Source organism: Schistosoma mansoni, chromosome 4, assembly GCF_000237925.1.
Source record: "Schistosoma mansoni strain Puerto Rico chromosome 4, complete genome".
NCBI classification, from domain to species: Eukaryota; Metazoa; Platyhelminthes; class Trematoda; order Strigeidida; family Schistosomatidae; genus Schistosoma; species Schistosoma mansoni.
This window is the reverse complement of record NC_031498.1, coordinates 933132-957206: the sequence shown is the minus strand read 5'-3', so window position 1 is coordinate 957206 and position 24075 is coordinate 933132. Positions and strand designations below refer to the sequence as shown.

General features: G+C 38.1%; 1 protein-coding gene across 1 annotated transcript; it reads left to right on the top strand.

Moving 5' to 3' along the window:
• Window positions 1-6064: 6064 nt before the first annotated feature.
• On the top strand, window positions 6065-22408 carry Smp_158900 (hypothetical protein; the record flags this gene model as incomplete). Its single annotated transcript, XM_018796489.1, has 7 exons — window positions 6065-6073; window positions 6384-7880; window positions 14855-14983; window positions 15662-15928; window positions 17627-17864; window positions 21056-21223; window positions 21714-22408. The coding sequence occupies 7 exons, from the start codon at window positions 6065-6067 to the stop codon at window positions 22406-22408; spliced, it is 3003 nt and encodes a 1000-aa protein (XP_018651625.1).
• Between the last annotated feature and the right edge of the window lie 1667 nt (window positions 22409-24075).

Below are 24075 nucleotides of genomic sequence, written 5' to 3'. Positions count from 1 at the left end.
CAATATTGTTCGCTTATATATGTTGTTCTAAAAATGTCATAAGCTGAAAAGTAAGCCTTCGAAGTGGACTCCTTGGCCAGTATCGTCTGAGGCCTGGGAGGGAATTCGTGCAGACTATTGTTGTCCATTTCTTGGCAAATACTATGGACTTGTAGTTATTGATTCTTTTCTAAGTAGCCTGAAGTTTTTTTCACAACTTCGCCAAATTATGACTTGACAATCCAAGCATTAAGGAAGGTGTTTAGTCGAGAAGGGGTTCCCGTGGTGTTAGTGGTTGATAATGGCTTTCATTTCACTGCGGATGCAGTCACTAATTGGTTGAATGGTATACGGTGCAAACATCTGTTTACTGGTCCTAAGAACCCCTGTTCTATTGGTAAGACATAAAATTTTGTCAGGACATTGAAAACTGCTATTGGTTCGATTGCTGCTTCAGCATTTATTGAATTGGAGAGGGGAGTAGATACATTTCTACTTCAATATAGAAGTGCTAAACATTCTGTGACGTAAGAGACTCTACCAAAGCTATTAAAAGGAAGAATTCTTCGTTGGAATATGAGGTATTTGAAGTCTCCATAAGTCACATATTATCTCGGGAATGATCTTCGACCAGCCACGGGGATTGTGGTGATGAGTGTCGGGGAATATATGGTCCGAATTCTAGATATCAATGACTTGAGTATATATAACCTACATGTTGATCAAATACAATTCCAGGACTCAGGTGAGTCTGTTCCGATTTCGGTTGGTAATTCTACTACTAGTGAGTACATTCTAGATTATACAGAGTCTTTATCCAATACACTGTCGGATAGACACAGGATGAACTTAAGAAGACGTACAATCGATTACAGACACTCAGACTCCAATTTAAGCTGTGGCGGATGTGGTGTTCATATGAACCAATGGTTCCTGTGTACTTGATGAGTGCTTGATTTTGAATTCCAAATGCAATACATTCGTTCGTGTTCATCTAGTACTTCTTGATCAACTGGCGTTATTTCTGGGATTTCTAGTTTATACTACAATTCAATTACCCGTAATTATCACACAACCCTAGTGAAGTAGTAAAGGTTCTCTTCCTTTTTAAAGTAATACTCACCACTCTCCAACATAACAGTCGTCAACATTCACGAAAAAATTATAGGCGAATAACAAACGGAATTTCGAAGCGACAAAACAGAAATCAATCGCTCGTGTATTAGCTCCTGAGGTATTGTTTCTCAATTTACCTGGGCAGTTTTATTCAGTAGTGTGACCTTTTCGTTAGGTGCATGTCAACTAGATAGTTTGAAGAAGAAGGCCAAACCTGGGCATGTTTTTCCGAACGAAAAAGAATACCAAGTCATATCAAACGATTTGTGTCTCAAAAATAGTCCGAGAGCGAATAATTCAAAATATTCAAGATAATTAGGGAATTCTCTTCATGACAGACTTTACTTAGGATTCAGTCTTGATTCTGGGTGACGAAGTCACGTTTTCGCATAAATAAAATCAGAAAGAAATAGAAATGTCACAGACATTCGGTGTTAGATAACGCCTTTGTCCGTGACACCTACAGATATGAAAGTATTCCCAATATAGATAACTATGGTCGTGAGCATCGCTCTTCACGAAAATAAAGCGGTTATTTCTTAAATCTGTCAACAAGTCAACTCAGAGTGTGTCCAGCCACAGCTATTTTATATGTAAACCTTTAATACAGGTGCAGTAAATCGTAATTGGTCTGAGTGAACTCGATGACAATCAAATCATTCAGTGTGGAGGTTTATATCTAATGAACATGTGACAGATCTCTTCTATTTTATCCAGAGATATAAATCTAAATGGAGACATCATAGAAAATTGTTATGTTCGTAAAACTCCTGATCATCCATTAAAATCTAGTCAAACTTATATCCTAATAATAATAATAACTAGACGACCGTAAACCAACAGCTAGAAATAGAATAGAGCTACATATATAAGTTGTCACTTCTTGTCATAAGCCTACTATCACAGCATCATCAGCAGCTCTACCCTCCTCCTTTAAAAATCAGTTTAGTGCTTCACTAAAGTCAATTAATAGTTATCTGTTAAATAGAACATTTTTCTTTCATGTTTATCTTTCTACTTCCACATACTCAGTTATTTAACGGAATGTACTAGAAATGTTAGACTACAATAGTGGAAAGCTTGTTTCGCGTAGGTTTATATTCTGTTTCTAATTATCTGGAAGATTTTTAACTTCGCAAATTTGTTTATTCTCATGAACCAACTTGCGTTCCTCATTTTCGAAAATAGCGCTCCCGATGTCTGTGTGGGATGGTATGTTGCTTATCCGGTCTAAGCGTGCATTGAGACTGTTATCTCATTTTGTTGCAATTTCTGCCATTTAAATGAAGGTGTTTGGTGCTTAGCTGCTAGTTTTTTGTTGATAGTGCTCTAGAACTGAAGGTGGTACTTATCTTATTGTATTTAAGTCAAGTACCCATTGTTAGTGTACTGTTTCGCGTGTCTCAATTAAACTTCATTCGGATTTTCGTACTTAACCGTTCCAGGTGACCTAACTTTAATTTTAAGGATTGTTTGCAACTAAAAAGATATACAGGGCAAAAAATATTGTGGATTGTTATGAAACCATCATATAATATAACTAGACCGAAAAGTAATCCATCGTGCGTCTTTTTTTTTCATTTAGACAGTCTAAAGTTAACGAGTGAGTCCTTTTGCACAGTCTTATCTTCAGTGATTATAGTCCAATCACAACTTCAGTAGTCCCAGTGGAGTCGATAGTTCTTTGGACATTAGTGTACCCAAGTATAGTTACATTTGCCTCTACTTGTCAGTAGGCTGAACTTGGGGTCTTAGGAAACTCGTGACCACGTGTCACATGTGGAGTTTTGTGTTTATGTAATAGACACCCATACTACCGAGGAAATTGTGCAACCTACTCGACGCAACTATGGTGACAGAACCCTAAGCCTTTTTATTTGATGTTCTTGTTGACGTCTTCGATTAGCATGCTTAAAGCATTATACCTACTGGATCACCGAGGTTAGATTTTATGGTACTAATAAAGAGCAATATGGTTAAAGAAATGGAATAATTACTTTAAGAATTAGTCATATCTGTATATGGTTTGTTTGTCGCTTATTTATGATAACTTCAGTATAACAAAGTACCAAAAATCCACTATATTGAATGAAATGGTATTGCGAAGATTACAAGTTAACGACAAAATGGACGAGTAGTATTTCTTAATATAGTTTGATTTAAAACAATGGGGAGAAACTTTTCTCACTCATTAAGATCCACCTCATCTTTGTGAAAAATATGGCAGCAATTTATTTATTTATTTATTTAAACACATATATATTGGTACAAAAGGGCACCAGGTACATATGCGCCACACTATTTGTGTGTGTGGGCTGTGATACTGCCCGGGTGCCCAAACCGAAGCAGGTGGTTTTCTTAGGGGGCCACACCCCGAGCCTTTGACCAAAAGGTCTGATCCACAAGGCAATGGAGCATCGTGAGGAGATGCAGTCCCATGGTAGCCGTTGACCAATGACAGGTTCGTCCGCCATTCGTTCCATCAGGATACTGGAGCCCATGTGCACCATTGGTTTGGAATCAGGGTTTTCCAACTCCCCTAGGTGGACCCTCTGTGTCCACCAACCCGGTTAAAGCGCCGGACATTCGCTTTTCGTCCTCTCACTTTCGTAAACAACACCCCCGCCACGAGAAGGCAGTGAGTAGGACTTCCCTGGCAGAGGCTATATATTCGCTGGCCATGTGCGAGCATTTCGAGAGGGAGAGTAGACTCTCCCCACTCTCGGCCGTACCAGGGCATTTGGGGGCAAATTCGTTCCACTACTCAATGTCAACCTAACCATATCTACTGTCGACAAGTCAGATGTAGAAACCTCTAGAAAATACGTCATCAATCCACTGCAATCTATTCCAAAATCACAGCACTGATTAGATCATCAATATTCACAAACACATTGCCTGGCTTCGGCGATACGTGCCGTTCTGCAGTGAGTAAGCATCAAAACTCACTAAACATCGTTCCTTACAATCTAGCTTCCATGAGCAATGAGCAGAACTCTTCATGGACACAATATTTACGACCGGAATAACGTCGCAACCGCTCTAAAGATGACAATGTCTAAACATTTGACAGGAAAGTGTATTTAATTAATGCATCCACAACCTGAACCAAATCACCCTGCTCGCAAGGCAGCCTTTCTTGTGTTCTGCACAAACTACATGGCATGAAGGGAACCAATAATTCATATGTAGTTGAAGGAAAACTTTTATCTCGATAATTGTGACATGTTTTGCCCCCTTTAAATATAAAGACGATAGTTGCTTCATTCGGGTATAATAAAACAACCTGTGTTTGCCAAATTTCAAATAGTCCTATCATTCCTGTGTTCAAAAGTTCATCTTCATGACGATCTATGAATAAGTCGCCTAAGCGTCGTGATAATCGAGTGTCCACTCTCGCCATTCTTGTTTAACTTTGTCATCGACATGCTTTTAGAGAGAACACTTTCATCATCTAAATCCCCAGGAGTTTAACTTTTACCGGGAGGCTCACTTGTTGACTTAGAATACACCGACGACATAGTTTTATTTGGTGAAGACGCTGACAAAATGCAGAGTCTTCTGACCACTATAAGTAACTATGCAGACATGTTCGGGATGCGATTCTCCCCCTCGAAGTGCAAAATGTTACTTCAGGATTGGGTTGCATCGGCACCTGAACTAATGATGGGGAGTAAAGTAGTTGAACGTGTTGACCACTTCACTCATCTTGGGAGTCTCATCAGCCCTTGTGGTCTGATGTTTGGCGAAATCTCAGCACGGATACAGAAGGCTCGACTAGCTTTCGCCAACTTGCGTCATCTATGGCGTAGGTGAGATATCCGTCTAGCAACCAAGGAACGGGTTTACTGGGCAACAGTTCGTTCCGTCCTACTTTATGGCAGTGAAACATGGCCGATAAGAGTAGAGGATAGTCGTAGGCTACTAGTATTCAATCATAGGTGTCTTCGAAGCATTTCTCGTATATCCTGGGACCACTGGGTAAGTAATGCAGATGTTAGGAAACGGGTACTAGGTAAGGATGGCAAATCGATTGATAAAGTAGTGAAACTTCATCAGTTGAGTTGGCTGGAGCACGCGTTACGTATGCCCAACCACCGACTGCCCCGATGTGCAATGTTTTATGGTGTAGGAGTAGGTTGAAAGAAAGCTAGGGGAGGCCAGACTAAAACGTGGCACAAATCCATGGAGTCACTGACAATTGTATTGAGCCATGCTGGTAGATGTAGACTACCTGGTTGGGATTCGCGAGATGATAGCAATCGATGGTTAGAGACCTTGAATGACATGGCTCAAAATCGTTTGCAATGGCGAAGGTGCATCCACTCTTTGTGTTCTGCCAAATTCTAATATTCTGAATTCTTCACGTCTCTATCATTTTTCTCTTTCCAAATTTATTTCGTTGGATTATACTCCTTCAATAACATCTTCAAACCCTAGTCTTTCACATAATGCTTGTACTCTTACTAGTCCTACCACTATGAGACTTGAATCGACGACTGCATCTCTGTGCTAATGTGGTATGGCAACTCGAACTGATGTACTTACGTACGAAGTTCTACGTTGTGACTGACTGACTAATAGGTTTCGATGCCAAGTTCAACCAATTTCCCCACAATCGTCTTTTCAGACAAGGCCATCGCTCTTCAAGACTTAAGACGAGCTTTGTACCCGCTAAAATTAAAGCTAAAGCTTTCGAAGTATCGACTTTGTGTTTATTCACTCTATCGAAGTCTAAGTGGGACGTAAGATACTTATATCCAGGTCTTTGTTGCACTAATTAGTGACCGAAATGTGTTGCATTTACCAAAATACCACACCATAGCGCTCAATAAAATAGGGCTTCACAAAAGGGTCAATGTAACTTGCTGATTGGTTTTAAAAGTATGCAAACGTTAAATTGCGTTAGCTCACTCATTAGGTCCTTGAGTATGAGCCTCACCGTGAGGACTAATACTACCAAGTCGCCATGGTCAATGTAGGTGGGGCGAGGCCCGAACCCAAAAGTATGTGTTTTTGTGACTAGAATTTCAGATGTTGGAAATTATGGGCTGAAGACTGTGGGCTATGTAAGTGGAATCATAGTAATACAAATGTATCGGTCTTTCTCCACATATTTTACATAAGGTTTGTCCACATAGATGTCTTCTATCCCTCCATACTTTTCCCATTCGTTCCACTTTGTTTCTTCCGTAACACTTTGTCTACTATCACTAAGTGTGTTAGTTTAAACGGACACAGTATTCTGCAACTTCCTGGTTCTGTTTATCTGTTGTTAACCTTAACAGCCTTTGCATAGAAATCCAATAAAAACTCGAATGTCTTTCCAACTTATTTTGCCATTTCTCGTACTTTTAACAGATCACATTCATGCGACTAAAAAGTTCAAACACAGTGAATCCAATGAGGAATCGAATGAAAATCATGACAAGCGCAAACAAGTTGACGCACATGTTCAAGCTTTCCTCAAGGCTGTGCTTGACCATGCCCATGGTGGTACTGTCCGGCAGACAAACAATCCAAACAAAAAAGATAAATCTGTGATAAAAAAGGATGCTTTCACTCAGACAGACGAACAGAATGACTTTGACTTTGAATCGTGTTCGTACAACCCAGATCAGTCAGTTTCTGAATATATGGGTTGCAACAAAAATGAACAAAGTAGTCGAGTTCCTAATCGAGAAATGTACAGCGAGGAAGCGTTAAATTTACTTTCCCAACAGAGTTTTTATTCTGAAGAAGCACAAAATGATCTCTCTTTGAATGACAACTCCATCCACTGCTATTCCACTCAAGGTGAAACTGGTCTCTTAAATCATGGTGTTAGTAACAAGGGTACCCGCATTTCTTCCAATAAGATCAAGAGGGCAATAGACGAATGGGTTAAAAAATATGAAGACTGGTTTTTTCAAAACTTTGGAATGGATGTACGAACGGCGTCCCATTCAATTGAATCAAAACCTGAAACTGAACTCAAACAAAGTTCAGAATCAATTATTGGTGCTCAAACATTGTTCAACACCAATTCATCCGATTCTCAAATGCTAAATCCTTGCGTTGTATCACACGCGCCTGTTAGTTATTTCATCCCAGAGGGTTCGTTGTGCACAATCGATGGTAGATTTTCACCATACTACTCCCTCGTCCCTTCATTTTACCTTTCCCCAACTCTAAACAACGCTCCCCTTGGTTTACACTCTAATATGACAGCTTTCAACTTCGGTGTTGGTGTATCGCTGTATCCAAATCACACATTTATCCCTACCACCATTAATACAACCATGCCTAATGCAGTCGTTTCATACTCATCTAATTTCGCCAACCAGCTAGGTGCTTCTACAGTGTCATTTCCACCAAACGTAACCAGTACCACTACAACGTGCAATACAACGAGCTTTCACGTAGGCACATCATTTCCTATACCTCCGACTATTCAACAAAATCATTCCATCACTTCCTTCGCAGATCTACCCAGTGAGTTACAAACATCTGCAATGCTTGCCACTTTAGCCCTCCCAGTTGCTGACAGTCAACATAGCTTAGGTCAGTGGGGGCCACATTTAAAATATGGTACTTATGGTCGGCTCCCATCTCCCCTGGACCTACAAGCTTTTGATTCGCAAAGGAAGTTATCTGAGTTCGGACAAAATCAAGCGAACCAATTATCTTATTCATCGCCTGATATGTCAAACATATCTCCTACTCCTAATAAATCAGTGAAAATGCCTCCTCCACCCCCCACCTTCATTCTTTTAAGAAGACAAGCCATGGTCTGTGCACTCCAGGTAAGTAAGCGTAGGCCGTACATTTTCCTTAACTCACCAGTAACCATCGTTCTAGTCCCACTTTACTGCCATACATTAAAATAATGTAAGGTGGCATCAATGTTAGTGGCCCAAATGTAATGTATTTACTACCTCATAGTTAATAAATTCCAACATTCATTTCTTCGTTCTGTAGTTTGGCGAATTAAGTTAACTCACATTTTTACCACACTACATATTGATTATGGCAAACTTTTGTCAATAATGTAAAGACATTAAGTAATGGTCTGCTTAATTCTCATTTTTTATCGTCGTAAGATAGACTAGTCAAAAGGTTTTAGTAACAAAATTTAAATGTTAATACAATTTATTTCATGATAGCGTTAGGTTTGCTAATTATTTTCAGAGTATTTTTCAGTCACCTAGGTATCTTCATGTTATCAGATTTTCTTGTCAGATACTAGGTTTTGGCTAATAGCTTGACAAATAAAAAATACATCTTACAGTATGAGTTAGTTCTTATTGTTGTATGCAGTTCATATGTTATTTATTTATTTAAAAAGATAAACATTAGTACAAAGGCACCAAATATATATGCGTCACACAAATGACTCGACTTGTGAAAGTTGGGATACTTCCCGGGTGCCCAGACCGAAGCAGATGGTTTTCTTAAGGGGTCACACCCTGAGTCTTTGACCTAGAGGTCTAATCCACAAGGCAGTGGCGCAACGTTAGTAGATGCAGTCCCATGGTAGCCGGTGACCAACAAAAGGTTCATGCGCCATTCGTTTCCTTGGAATCCTGGAGCCCATGTTCACCATTGGTTTGGAATCAGAATTTTCAAACTCCCGTAAGTCGGTCCTCTATACTCACCAACCTGGTTAAAGCACCGGACATTCGCTCCTCGTCCTCCCAATTTCGTAAACAAGGCTGTTAGTAGGACTTCCTTGATAGTAGCTGTAAGATCATTTAGAGATGGAATGCTGACTCTTCCTACCCTCGGCCAAACCAGAGCATTTGGGGGTAGTTCATATGTTAATCATATCTACCCATACTGAATTACCACACAACTCAGTCAAGCCTTCTGGACTTTTCAAGTACATTTCAGATCCAATAGTTTAAACCTAAGCTAAACCACAGAATCTCTATTCCGTTTAGTAGGGCATAAGCACATGGCTAACATCTCTAATCTGTACACAATGAATACACTTTTCAGTCTAATGTACATTGTTGCTATAGCTCATTCTCCTAATACAAATTTATGTGTGATACTAACTGGCTATCTAAAATGAAGTGAACGAAGGAGGGTCAAATTTGTAGTTTGACAGTTAGTAGCCAAGTTACTTAATCATCACTAATAGTCTTTTATAAATCTGCGAGTAGTTATTAGATTGTTTAGTTTATTCAGTTCAATTTACTTAGAAAATTATTATCATCTTGACCAGAAAAAATCTTTTCAACATTATAAGCTTAAAGAATTATAAAAGGCCAATAGAACTATCTTAAACTTACACTACACATTAAAGTTCTCAGGTTTAATATTTAGTTGAATCACGTATACATTCCACAACTGATGTTTATTATTGAAAAATGCTGAAAAAACAACAATACAACTAAACTGGGATGACTATCTTGGGTAGTCAAGTGTCACCATGGCCAACGATCCTAGTGCGTGAAACACTGTCCCAGGTCTACTAAAACCTCGCTCCAAACTACACATTGGAGCCTTCAACATACGTACCCTAAGTCAAATCGGTCAACAGGCCTCCTTGGCTAAGACCCTAGAATCTCGTACCATCGATGTATGCTGTGTCTCCGAAACACGCATACAGGATCCCAGTGTGGTCATTCACTTGATCTCACCTCGCCAAAATGGAGAGCTAATGAAATACACCCTCCGTGTATCTGGTGACCCCATGACTAGTTCTCGTGGACCTGCAGGTGTAGGCATAGCACTTAGTACGAGGGCAGAACAAGCACTAATAGAATGGATCCCCGTTAACAGTCGCCTGTGTGCTGTCCGTCTGAATGGCTCAGTAAGAACTCGGAAGGATAGGGACACACGTCGTTGCCTTTTCGTCGTTTCTGCCTACGCTCCCACTGACTGCAGCCATGATGAAGTGAAAGATGACTTTTACAGAAAGCTAAGCGCTCAGACATAGTGGTCGTAGCGGGTGACTTTAATGCCCGGGTAGGCAGCTTAAATCAAACAGAAAGACATTTAGGTGGGTATTTTAGTATTCCGGCTCAACGAACCGGTAATGGTGATCATCTGTTGCAACTGTGCTCAGACAATCGTTTATTTTTAGCAAACACTAACTTTAAACATAAGGAGAGACATCGCCTAACATGGTGACCACCTGCACCAAACCAACGATGGACTCAGATAGACCATATTGTCATCAGCCATCGTTGGAGAGGCTCGATAGAAGATTGTCGCTCGTATTGGAATACTTGTTTAGACTCTGATCACGCTTTAATACGATCACGCATTTGTCTGCGCCTCACTGGACGCAGGAAAACTACACTAAGAAGACCCATTAGGATTGAACTGGAGGACGAGAAATCCAAATGTAAATTCCAGGAACAACTGAGTTCACATCTAGGCAGTTCTGTAAACGAGACTGACCCAGATGCTGCTTGGAAAGATATACGAACAGCTGTAGAAACAGCAGTCACATCTATTAGTAATTTAAACCATAGGGTTCCAAAAAAACAATGGATTTTTCTCCGCCTGTAGCTCCTCCGGGGGTTACTACCGGTCCCAAGCCCGGGTAAAGGAGGAGGGTTGGGCATGGGGTTAGCGACCCCATCCCGTAGAAAACCAACTCGCTAAAAAAACGCTAACCAGAAAAAATTATTCAAACCATTTAAACTCTGCCCTGGGAGTAGAAGGAATAATTATGACGTCTCATGATGAAAGCCGAGTTCCTTCGGAAGTCATGAGGCCGATGCACCTTCTTACAACCAGAGCGACAATTTTTATAGGTACATGGAATGTCCGGACAATGTGGGAAACCGGAAGAGTCTTCCAAATTGCTGCACAAATGAGAAAATACAACCTGGAGGTTCTTGGAATCAATGAAACACATTGGACGCAGGTTGGACAACATTTCACTGATGGATTCGTGTAAATTCATCCCATCAGGCTCTGAACACGACGAAGAGCGTAAACAAATCAAATGTAGGTTGACTAAAAGTCTAAGGAACGATCGTGAGCAGTGGTGGGCAACGAAAGCAAAAGAGATGGAAAAGGCAGTGGCTGTAGGCAACACCAGGCAACTCTTCAGACTAATAAAAGAAACCGGAATTCATAAGTCAAGTGTAAGTGAAGCGATCTCGGAAAAAGACGGAACCCTTATCTGCTCTCAGCCCAGACGTTTAGAACGATGGGCAGAACACTTTAAGGAGCAGTTCAGCTACTGCACAACTACCCACTATTCCCAGACAGCCTAAATGGAACATTGAGGTAGATCCCCCGACCCTACCTGAGGTTCAGAAGGCTATAGCTAATCTGAAACAAGGAAGAGCAGCTGGTTCAGATGGATTGGCTCCAGAGGTCTTTAAATATGGTGGCCCAATTTTAGCGACTAGGTTGACTAATATTCTGACTAAAATCTGGGAGTTGGACGTAATCCCATCCTACTGGTCACAATCACTGATTGTCCCAATATATAAGAAGGGATCCAAATCATCCTGCGATAACCATAGAGGGATTAGTCTGACTAACATAGCATCTAAAATACTTGCCTCAATAATTATCGGGCGCCTAACTAAGACTCGTGAACTGCAAACACGAGGAAATCAGGTTGGCTTCAGACCTGGTCGTGGCTGCATCGACCACATATTCACTATTCGTCAGGTTTTAGAGCACAGACATGTTTATCGGCGTCCGACAATGATAGTTTTTCTTGACTTGAAAGCAGCATTTGACTCTGTAGACCGAGAGGTTCTGTGGCAGTGTCTGTCATTGAAAGGTGTACCTGAGAAGTACATAAACCTTGTGGGGGCTCTTTACTCGAACACTACCAGTCGAGTGAGAGCTTATGGCGAACTGTCATCTGATTTTACTACCTCAAGGGATGTCCGTCAAGGCTGTCCACTATCTCCATTTTTGTTTAACTTCATTATAGACCAGTTTGCTGGAAATAACACTCTCGTCAACTGAATTTTCAGGAATTGATCTCCTACCAGGGGGTCCACTAAGCGACGTAGAATACGCAGATTACATAGTCCTGTTTGGTGAAGACGCTGGCAAAATGCAGAGTCTTCTGTTAGAACTGAGTAATAATGCCAGGATGTTTGGGATGCGTTTCTCCCCATCTAAGTGTAAATTGTTACTCCAGGACTGGCCTGCGTCAACACCTGAACTAAGGATAGGGAGTGAAGTAGTCGGACGCGTCGACAACTTTACTTATCTTGGAAGTCTGATCAGCCCTAATGGGTTGGTGTCTGATGAAATCTCAGCACGGATTCAAAAGGCTCGTTTGGCTTTTGCCAACTTACGTCACCTATGGCGAAGACGAAATATCCGTCTATCAATTAACGGACGAGTATACTGCGCAGCAGTTCGTTCTGTTCTACTTTACGGCTGTGAAACATGGCCATTAAGAGTAGAAGATACTCGTAAGTTACTAGTATTTGACCGCAGAAGTCTTAGAAATATTGCTCGCATCTTCTGGGATCACCGGGTAAGTAATTGTGAGGTTAGATACAGGGTATTAGGAAATGATGGTAAATCAGTTGATGAGGTGATGAATCTTCATCGACTGTGATGGTTAGGCCACGTGTTACGTATGCCTGAACACCGATTACCACGACGCTCAATGCTGACTAGTGTAGGGGATGGTTGGAAGAAAGTAAGGGGCTGTCAAACCAAAACGTGGCATCAGTGCTTAAAATTACTAACTTCTAGTCATATTGGCAGATGCAGACTACCTGGTTGGGGTCCGCGTGACTATCGTAACCAATGGTTGGAGACTCTGTGTGACATGGCTCAGAATCGATCACAATGGCGTAGGTGTATACACTCTTTATCTTCCCTTAAACCTTGAGACTAAAATTGCTTCATATCTCCCTTCCTATACTATATCCTTATATACAACCTATAATTTATATACTACTACCAACACTAAATTAACTACTATTAATCCGGTGTTGATCTTGTTGTGCTAAAGAGGTATGGCAACTTGGACCGATGCATAAATGTGCCTGGTCCTACGTTGTAGCTGACTGACTGACTGAGTCAAGTATTAATTAAATGTAGTAAATTAAATATCCCTCATAAGAACATTAAGTTTTAATGAGAAGTGATTATCTGTAAAAAACTGATGTATTGCCAGTGTTAGGCGTTTTCAAAATATATAAAAACTTCTTCTTGGTTCATTTTTTGTAGAACTATCATCAATGTGGTTCTGATAAGATCTTCATTACATATTTTTATGAAATTGAAGTGAACTTAAATTCATTTTATTGTTACCATATTTCAAAGTATCCATTATGTAGTGTGATGCTAGGCTTTAAACTGTCAAACTACACTTATTCGTAAGTTAAATTTTATTTGTTGGTAACGTTACATTTTACTCTCACTTTCTTCGTTTAACGACAAACTTAATGTCTATCAATTCATCCATCTCACTATCTGTCTTTAATTCAAAGCTATGTTGTCGGGAGCGTGGAAGCGAACTATTTCTTCGTGAAAAAGAAAGTTGTAGTGGCTTATTCATTGACTTTGTGAAGGAACTAGCCCAAGTAGTTGAATCCAGTATTGGCCTTCAGCCCACATATGTTTTTACAAAAATCACAGATCTTCCCCAGAGGGAACGTTCTTTTTTTCTGAATACTGAAGTTCAAAAATGTCCTCAAAACCACCTATCCTCTGTAAGTGTTTTTTTTCGTAACTTTATTTATTTATTTAAACACATAAATGTTGGTACAAAGGGGCACCAGATACATATGCGGCGCACAAATCTCATTTGATTTGTATCAGGGCTGTGGTACTGCCCGGGTGCCCAAACCGAAGCAGATGGTTTTCTTAGGGAGCCACACCCCAAGCCTTTGACCTAAGGATATGTGCAACAAGGCTGTGAAGCATCGTGATGGGATGCAGTCCCATGGTAGCCGGTGACCAACGATTGATTCATACGCCATTTGTTCCCTCAGGATACTGGAGCCTATGTGCACCATTGGTTTGGGATCAGGGTTTTCCAACTGCCCTAGGTGGACTTTCCGTGTCCACTAACCCGGTTAGAGCTCCGGACATTCGCTTTTCATCCTCTCAATTTCGTTAACACCCTCTCTTCGAGAAGGAAGTGGGTAAAAACTCCCCGGCAGTGGTTGTATACGCATGGCCATGTGAGAGCATTTCGAGAGGGAGAGCGGACTTTCCAGACTCTCGGCCGTACCAGGGCATCTCAGTTTACGTAAAGCCGTTAACTAGACTAGATATTATGTTCCTCGATAATTGTTAATGAGATACATCGACGATATTTTAGAGAGCAGGGGGCTTACTCAGGATTGTAAATATTTTGCTGATAATTGTTAAGTGAGATTCTGTGTTCATGGCCTTCTGCAGATATCCAAATACACTGTCTAGTGAAGAGCTACTAAGTACTATGTTAATTCGTGTTTTGTAGTTGATAATGCTCAGTCAGGACTAAGTGAAAACAATAATTTGATCATCACCTGTCGTCATTTCTTGCAAACAGACGTTGCTTGTTTGTGTCATTTGTTTTTCTGTTAATATCTTGAGTACTGTTGAACGTGTGAGGATGGCTATTACTTCTTTTCCCATACCGTGAATACTTGAGATGTCTGAAAAGTAAATTGGGTTAGAGAGTGATCTTGAAGACCTGGAAGCGTGATCTCACAGCCTAAAGGACAATTGCTCGTAGTCGGTCACAGCCTTTTTGTTAGTGGTTTTGTGTGTTAGTTTAGTATTTTTAAGCCCTTACAATCCGACGTTACTTGTTCGTTTTATTTTCTTATCTACATAGATTTCAAATACTGAAAAAGCGTTTGATATCAAACAGTTAATTGCTTGTGATCTTTTGATTGGAGATGTGCTAATTGCAGAATCACTTTCAGCGTCTAAATCCCTTGCACAAATCTGCACTGCACGACAGGTATGACAATTAATTACCTTATATCTTATGTATACCTTTCAAAATTCACATTAATTTGAAGATAGTTTTAATCATTAACTGACATCAGTTGCGAACTATAACAAACGCTGGATAGCTATCTCTTTTTAGTTCGTATATCTCTGAGAGACCCCATTTAAAAATAAACAATATCCCAGTGCTCTCCAAAACTCCTAGGTGTACCTGAAAACAAATTGTTACTGTCAACCTTGAGCTATTTTTTGTATGACGGCTGGTAGTACAACTTGTTTGTTGAACACAGAATTGATGGAGTGGAATTTGGTCGCCCTACTCAGTAATGGGAGTTTACATGCTGTTATATCCGCTTAGCTATTAGATCATAGCTTTCCAGTGGTTGTCCTACTATCATTGGTTTATTAAGAAGAGAAGTCTTCACATCCATTTGACTGAATAGATACATTCGCTGTCTGGAAAATCCAGTCATGCTACTGTAATTTTTATCGGGCTTTTTCCTGAATAGTGATAATTGGAGGTGTCTATTTAGTTAGAGTGAATTGTTTGCATTATTAAAAAACAAAGTACTGGAGAACATGAAAATCATCTTCCAATACAACTTAAATATCTCTTTATTCTAATTAATTCTAATTTGTTTGTTTAAAGGTTTTAATATAACCACTCTCCCTCTCTCCGGTATTCTAGGCCTTTCAGATTTTATCTCGTCCCTGTTTCCTCGTCGGATCTGTACGCCAATGGGAGGAGGTGGAATACTTGGTCTTATGCTTAAGTCCGAAAGCTGAAATAGTTCCTAAACTGTCTCCATTTCTCAAGGACCCTTTTGAATCCAACTTCGAAAAAGATAGTGAATTTGAAGGTGATGAGAGCATCACCACAGTTTTCACCCCTAAACCATTTGATGATATGTGGATTTACCTAGCACGACTTCCAAAAGAAAAATTATATGATCAGGTACTAAATTCTTATTGTCTATTACTAACGGCATTGGGAATATTTTACTGGATTAGAAGTAAATAAGTGATGTCAATAATTATATCCGTCTAAGCTCTTCTATCTTAGTAAATAGTTTTCAGTTGATGCATCATAATAACTAGTATGTTCTAAACTCTTTATTCGTGCTTCCTGTATTACAGACGTTTTGTACGACTCAATCTAACTGCCAGAAACTTCATGAAAACAATCTCATATCTTGGTCTGATCATCTTTAACATTTTAACAGCTTTTATAGTACCCAGCATGATGCTACATGAGAAGAGGAGGCTGAATCTGTGCAACACCTGTTCTATTCATATAGATGGAGGTTCAATACTCTATAATCCTATTTATCACATTCATCCAGTACTTTGTTGACTTGCTGATTCAACCATGTCTAAACACTACTTTACAGGCACTCATGATTGAATATCTTCAAACTACCCATGTTCATGATGTAATATGTAGTGGACTTACAAAATATACACTCTGACAGGTAGATGGACGTTATCCGTGTACAGCATTTGTTGACAAATTTCAAATGTGGTTTCTGTCTCCTTTGAGACGTCAGGTAACGACCCACCAATGCTGATAATGCTCCCGAAATAAATGGATTATCAAGCACACTCAGCAACCTTCTTTCCTATTCCAAGTTACGGATGAACACAGATCACTCTCGAAACAAAGTTTGTACTGTTTTTAAGAAACCACACTTCTCTGTATCCTGACTGAACGGGACTACGTAATGTACACATCGATTTAATGAAAGTATCTTCTGTCACGAGAACAAATCGTACAAGTGTAACTTATTTAAATTTTTAGCAACTAGATCTATGATAAAATCAGTAAAAGTTGATGAAATGAACTTTTCCTACACAGTTGCTTTCACCGATAACACTGCTTAGTTATTAGGATTTTTTTAATTAATTCATTAGGACTTGTTTCTCAATATCACTTAAAATTAGTTCAAGTCTTCAATGACTCGCTAAAAAGTAAATTGTCCAGTTCAAACCTGAACATTATTTCTCAGGCATTTCAATTTTCTTAGATCCTTACCATAATCAGAACACATTAAAATAATTCTTACAACACCATGACTTCTCACTCAATCATATCGTTAGCATTTTTATCCTTGAGTTGTTCTCTCGGTGTGTTTAAAATTGGCACTTTTAAAAATTAAACAGTTGCCATACTACACTGAATCAACTACGTGTATTGTTATCTTCTTGAGTTCTTACGCTGTCATCCAGTCAGAAAGCCCTTTCAACGATACTTAGCTATTTTAGTCGATTGTAAAATAAGTTAACAACAATCGTTAAAAAAAACAGACGGGATACTTATCCAACATGGACACTGAGACTTACCAGTTCTTCAAACTGTATTCGGTCGAAAAAATCCCTCAATCTAGTGTAGTATATGTAGCTACACACTCAACTTTTTATCACTCTTATGAATAATCAAATCTTTCTATATTTATCAATTTTGATAAAATTGAAATCCCTATCTGTTTCAATAATCCTCATTTATCAAAATGTGTCACCTAACCACCAATCGGTCTATGTTCATATTTTTTGTTATAGTTTGCCCAATATTCTGATATAAAAATCTTTACATTTATCACTACGATGTTTTAGCACCCTCATCCATATCCGTAATTTACCGTTGATTTTTATAAAGGTCCATCTAGAGAGAATTTTGGCCCAGTCTGCTGAATTCAGTCAAATGCTCATCAGCTTTGAATTTGAAGTGCAAACAACCACTGGTCAAATTATTTGTAATACATTAATTGATAATCAACGTTGTCTAAGCGTTGAAAGTCCAGATCTTCATGATGCTCAACAATCGGCAATGAGTAGTCTGCTGAATAAATTATGTGCTACTCAACCTGTGGTTGGTTTAATATTCTCACGGGAAGGTAAAGTTGTCATAGGCCAGTCACCAGCTGTATTTTTTCTCTTAATTGACTGTATTTTTTGTAATTGTACCTTTAATACATTACCAATTGTACTGTTTTATGAATATACGAATATATTTCTTCAGTATAAAACTGTGCCTTGTTTCAATCAGTATTCTTTTTTGATCATTTCTTTCTCTTTGTATATATGTATGATTCAAGTGCGTTGTCTACTAATCTTTCTGTTTGATTTCTTATTTTCCATTATATATATATATATATATATATATATATATATATATATATCCTGAATCGACGATGATAATATTATCGACTCATCTGGAAATAATGCCGAAGAAGCGATCTGCAGTTCAGTTTTATAAATGAACAAAATTCGGTCTTATTTTGCTGCTATGAGGCCAAATTACTGACATTATTTCTCACCCTTCCGTTATTTAATGTGGTTTAATGTGTCACATAAAGAAGGAATTTAATTATTGACTGGAATAATTATTTTTTTAGAATTACGTAGACCTTACTGATGAGTCCCGCTTTAAAAATCGGTTTTCCTCATACTTGCGATACTCTGTAACTTTGCATTTCGTAACTTACGAGCCTTAGGTTTATATCGTAAGCCTGACCCTAGATATTCATTTAGCAAACAATCCCATCATTATTTTTTTCAAAGTTGAATGTGTATTTACCGTTTGCTAAATATCTGCTTATTCTCGTGACAAGAGTATTTTTCTAAAAGCAATCTTCATCTAGAGTTTTTATCAAAAATTGTTAACATAGTTTGATATCGGCTTTTTTGATAGTTTAAAAGTACTCTGGTTGCATCAGTATACTAATGTCAGGCTATACCATGAGAAATTTTGATTAATTATCTTCGTTTCTCAGTCAGACGAATATGGTCTTGGTTTAGTTTTGCACACTATTCAAAACAATCATCACAAGTCTTGATTATTCTATTATCTCGTCTATTGCAGTAATTGTAAATAATTAAGTCCATTACCATATATTTCAACAAACTATTGGTAATTAGGTCTAGCTCGTAGTACACTTTTAAATAATAAATTCTTTCTCAAATTTCTTGGAAAGTCTCGTAACAGGATAATGTGACTATCTAGTGCTTCTGGGTTTTCAGTGGTTATCTTACTTGAATTGGTTTGTGATTTGAATGAAACCCAACAATCTCCACAACCTCATACTGACAAAGATCATTACAATTTTCCCAGACAAAGATCGCAAAATCTAAAACCTGTGTATTAGGGTTCTTTTCAACTCGCATATTTATTATCTGATCCAGGTTGATGGTTTCAGTAGAGATAACTCCAAACAGCTTAGTCAACTGTTCCTCGAATTAATCTAATCATGAACCTTCTATCTTTGTCAGGTAAGGTGGATGAGACATGTGTTACCTACGCTCAACCACCTATCTTGACAGGCTATGTTGTTTTGTGTAGAAGCAGGTTAGAAAAAAGCTAACAGTTGTCAAACCAAGACCTGGGACGAGCCCATGAGGAAATTGAATGTAAGATTTAGCCTTGTAGGCAGGTGCAAGCTACCTGGTTGGGATCCACGTGATTATCGTCACCAATGGCTAACAATCTTGAATAGCATGGATCGAGGTCGTTTGCATTAAGTCAGGTGTATTCACACTTTATCTTCCCTTAGATCCTAAGTTTCTAAATTGCTAATAAATATCTTTACGGATTTATATTTTTCCCCAAACTGTATCTTCGATGCCTAATCTTTCCTATTAGCACTAATAATGTTACTACCTCTGCTACTCTAGGGTTTGCCCTAGCAAATCCATCTCACTCTACTGGTGGAGCATCTCAAATTGAATCAATGTACACACTTACCGGATTCTACGGTGCATTTGACTGACAACGACTTATGTTAAGAATAATCGCTGTCCCCATTCCCACTTTTACATAGATTTCAGCCTTATGGTTTTCGAGGACTGATTTCCAACATGTATAATAATATAAAAGAAGAGTTCTGTATTATTACTGTATTTCTCATCAAAGCAGTCGCATTTATCGTCTACCAAGAAAATCTCAAGTAGCTATAGATAGGTTATTCAGCATTAGCTACTACGTATCACTCATAATACAGACGGTGTACTCACATGCTTATCACATGACAATTATATGGCAAAACATTGCCCTTCTGTCCAGAATATGCCTGATGGAGTTAACCATAGCTTTCACCAAAAAGGCAAATCACTGGATAAATGCGAACTAACCATTCAAAAGGTTTTGGTTAATCACTTTGTTCTTCGACTAATGGTTGCTTCAAGAATGAAATTAATCCTAATTAGTGAAAGTTTGTGGCTTATTGTAAAAAATTAGGTCTCCATCCTTTTAAAAACTCCAGTTGAAAGATGCTGTTCACTTTTTGTATGTATAATCGTTTAGTGATATTACTCTTTTTTTTCATACTTAAGACTATAAATTGGAGAAACATCAAATAAAAGTACCCCTTCTTATCCTTATATCACACACATTTAATAACCTCCGTATCGTGAACTGTTGTGGTAAAATATTCTCTTTCGCGTCCGATAAATTAGTCCGCTACATGCTTATAAACCAAAACGTAGTCTGTTTTATTAGTTTGTAGTTCCCCTGTATATATATATATATATATATGTTTGGGTATGACCGTTTGTCACTCGCAGTCAGGTTTACCGCTTAAAATAAGAAGCTCTCACTACATGTAGTTCTTTTTTCGTTCAACATCGAATACGGTTTGCATATATCTGATTTTCGGTTAAAACGAGTAAATCAAGATTTTAGAAAATTATACAAATATTTAACTACTTATTTGATTGGACCTCAGTAGTGACAAACTCTGTATCATTGGTGAGTTTATTTAACATATCAATTATAAAAGCCATTTGCTGATGGGACTACAAATTCATTTATATTACTGGATTTTCTAATAGGTATTTCATAAAAGTGGAGACAAGTGCTCACATTTTATTGGTATTCATTGTTTCTGTTCTCATACAACACTAATAAGTTAATTCAACTTTATATAATCAGATAATTGTTTGCAATAAGTCTGTACCTAATGTTTGATGTTCTCAATTTGAGGATCTTTTATGATGTTAAAACTCTTTTTATTTTGTGTTGTTTATCTTGCTGATACTTTGATGTTTATAAACCATATTGACTTCCATATATTGTGAATTATTATTGCAGAAGAATTCGAAGATGACACTACTTCGTCTCTTTGGGGAATTCCTGAACACGTCATGGTTGAAAATCTCATGTGGGGTAAAGAAGAACTGGATTCACCAATACATTTTGAACAACTAGAAGCACACTGTGAAATTCCAACTCTATCTCCAACACATCTTAATTGTGACGGTACGTGATTTACTCATAAATTCCTGAACGAATCATCCCTATAAAAATTATGACTTCCTAATCTATTCTCGATTTAAAATATCCGCTTACAACTTTATCGAATATATTATTTCCAGTATCGGTAATTGAATTGAAATAAAACGTTCTGATCATTACTAGTTAATTATTAAAACTTAAAACCCTAGTACCTTTCACCCTTATTTCTATTTATTTACTGTTGATCCTTTCGCGTCGGCGTTCAAAATCCTTATTTAACGTTGGCTTATAACTATTTTAGAATTCGTGAACCCATTCTGCGAATTCCAGTTACCATGGGCTGTGACCTCGCCCAATACTAATAACCAGGACACTTCATTAAATGTTGATTTTTCAACGTACAATCTTCGTTTGTTTTCTGGCTGTTTACTGATTATTATTATTCAGAAATATAAAATGACACAATTCTTAATTTCTGAATAAATAGCCTTTTGTATATTTTATTTTTCTTTAGGCGCAGATACTAATAACAATTATAATGGAATAAATTGTACTAATCGATTTTCGTCGTCTATCATAATAGAAAGCTATCTTCAAGCGTATGCTGCTTCAGCTTTAGTCTCACCGATTTGCATATTTCCTACTGTCGTTCCCAACAGTCTCTGGCCAGTCGTACAACAACATGCTAGGCGTTGGGGTTTGTTAAGTCGTGTGGAAGTAAAACGTAGTTCAGATCCTTCCAGTTGTCTTATCGTTTGTAAACGAGTCCCACTATCTCGATTAAAAAGATCACTATATGATCAACAACAATATGGTTGCTTTTATCTAATTGATAAAGGCGATCTTACAACCGAGGCTTTAAAGCGTTTGTATCAAGCTGATCCACTTTGTTTTAGTGAAAATGGTTCAACAACACCAAACGATAACGTTCAATCATCTGACCATATGACTAATTCCAACTTATTATCTTCCTCACCACCAACGTATTTTAGAACATCAGACGAGTACAATGATGAACCAGTTACTCGTTATGCTCGTGAATTCCTTTCTACATATAAAACACGCATCAAAAAAGAATCTAATGAAGATAATTGTAATCTAATCAATGATGATTGTGTACTTGTAACAGCTGAACTTAATCAACCATCAAATGCTATCGAAATATTAGATGACCTTCCTAAAACACTTATACCGGGTATAGATTTTTAGTACTTGTCAAATTAAACAAAAAACTAGATCTTTCATCAGTTTTAGGTATTTTTGACACCCGTTACAATTTCTTAAACTATTTTTTTCTGAATATTTCAATAATAACAAATTGAAGAGCATTTTTTAAAAAATAGTTTTGCATTTATTCCATTATACTTTAGTTCTCCCAGTGTTCATTCGTATCATCATCACAATTATTGTTTTGTACAAATGATTTGTTTGTTTTTTTTTCCGGCAATTGTGGATCATCTATCAAATCATGATAATAATTTTTCTTGATACATCGTTCTTTTCCTTGTTATTTTCTTTTTACATTTGTTTTTTTATGTGCAAGTTGTTTCACTGCTTTCCCTCACATTACAGGAATGATTCATACGGTAAACATGTTTATCGGAATTGTCATGGCTAATATTTCTAAAAGTAGTTTTGTATGATAAGATGCCAAATGACTAAGAATTCTGTTTGTTTTATTTGTGCTATTTATTTTACCGGAAATCCATGGTATTGGGTGAATCTGACTATGCTTTACATTCAACTATCCAACGTAAATCAGATGGTATTGAATATCGGCTCATTTTATTATTATTGTTATGGGTCCAGTTTTCTTGTCACCACAAGTACACTTTTTTGAGATGCTTATATATGATAGTTTGTATTGACAAAGGTTACCGAGAATCAAGATAAGGATACGATTTAGTAGCATATTAAATAATGCCCTGGTACGGCCGAGAGTGGGGAAAGTCAGCTCTTCCTCTCGAAATGCTCTCACATGGCCACGCGTATATAACCTCTGCCAGGGAAGTCCTACTCACTGCCTTCTCGTGGTGGGGTGTTGTTTACGAAATTAAGAGGACGAAAAGCGAATGTCCGACGCTTTAACCGGGTTAGTGGACACGGAAAGTCCACCTAGGAGAGTTGGAAAACCCTGATTCCAAACCAATGGTGCACATGGGCTCCAGTATCCTGAAGGAACAAATGGCATATGAATCAATCGTTGGTCACCGGCTACTATGGGACCGAATCTGCTTACGACGCTCCACTGCCTTGTGGATCAGATCTTTAGGTCAAAGGCTCGGGGTGTGGCCCCCTAAGAAAACCACCTGCTTCAGTTTGGGCACCTGGGCAGTATCACAGCTCTCACACAAATCGAATGAGATTTGTGTGGCGCATATTTATCTGGTGCTGTTTTGTACCAATATTTATGTGTTCAATTATATTAAATAATATAACTAAGATCACGTGTTAATAAGCTTAACTAAATAAATTAGATCACCGTATTCACGATCTAGAATCACTTGACTCAACACGCTGCCACCGATATTTTACATGTATTCTAGGGTAGAAATTTACAATATTTTGAAAATCGATCATAGTAGTTCAGTTTTTCGTGTTTTTATTCGATGGGGCAATCGTTTGACTGGTTACCCTAACTTTTCTCACCATAACACCTAATAATGATCATTTAAGTGTAAACCAAGATATTTCCCAGATATTCTATGAATACTTCCAAAATAATCTATCAACATTTTTATCTTTTAAACAAAATATATTAACGTCTAATAGCATCCCTTATAGTGAATGAAATCAACTATGTCAAATATCATTCGAATGATCTGTGTCGTCAATACCTTAAAATAAGTAGATGGTGAATATCATATAGAAATAAT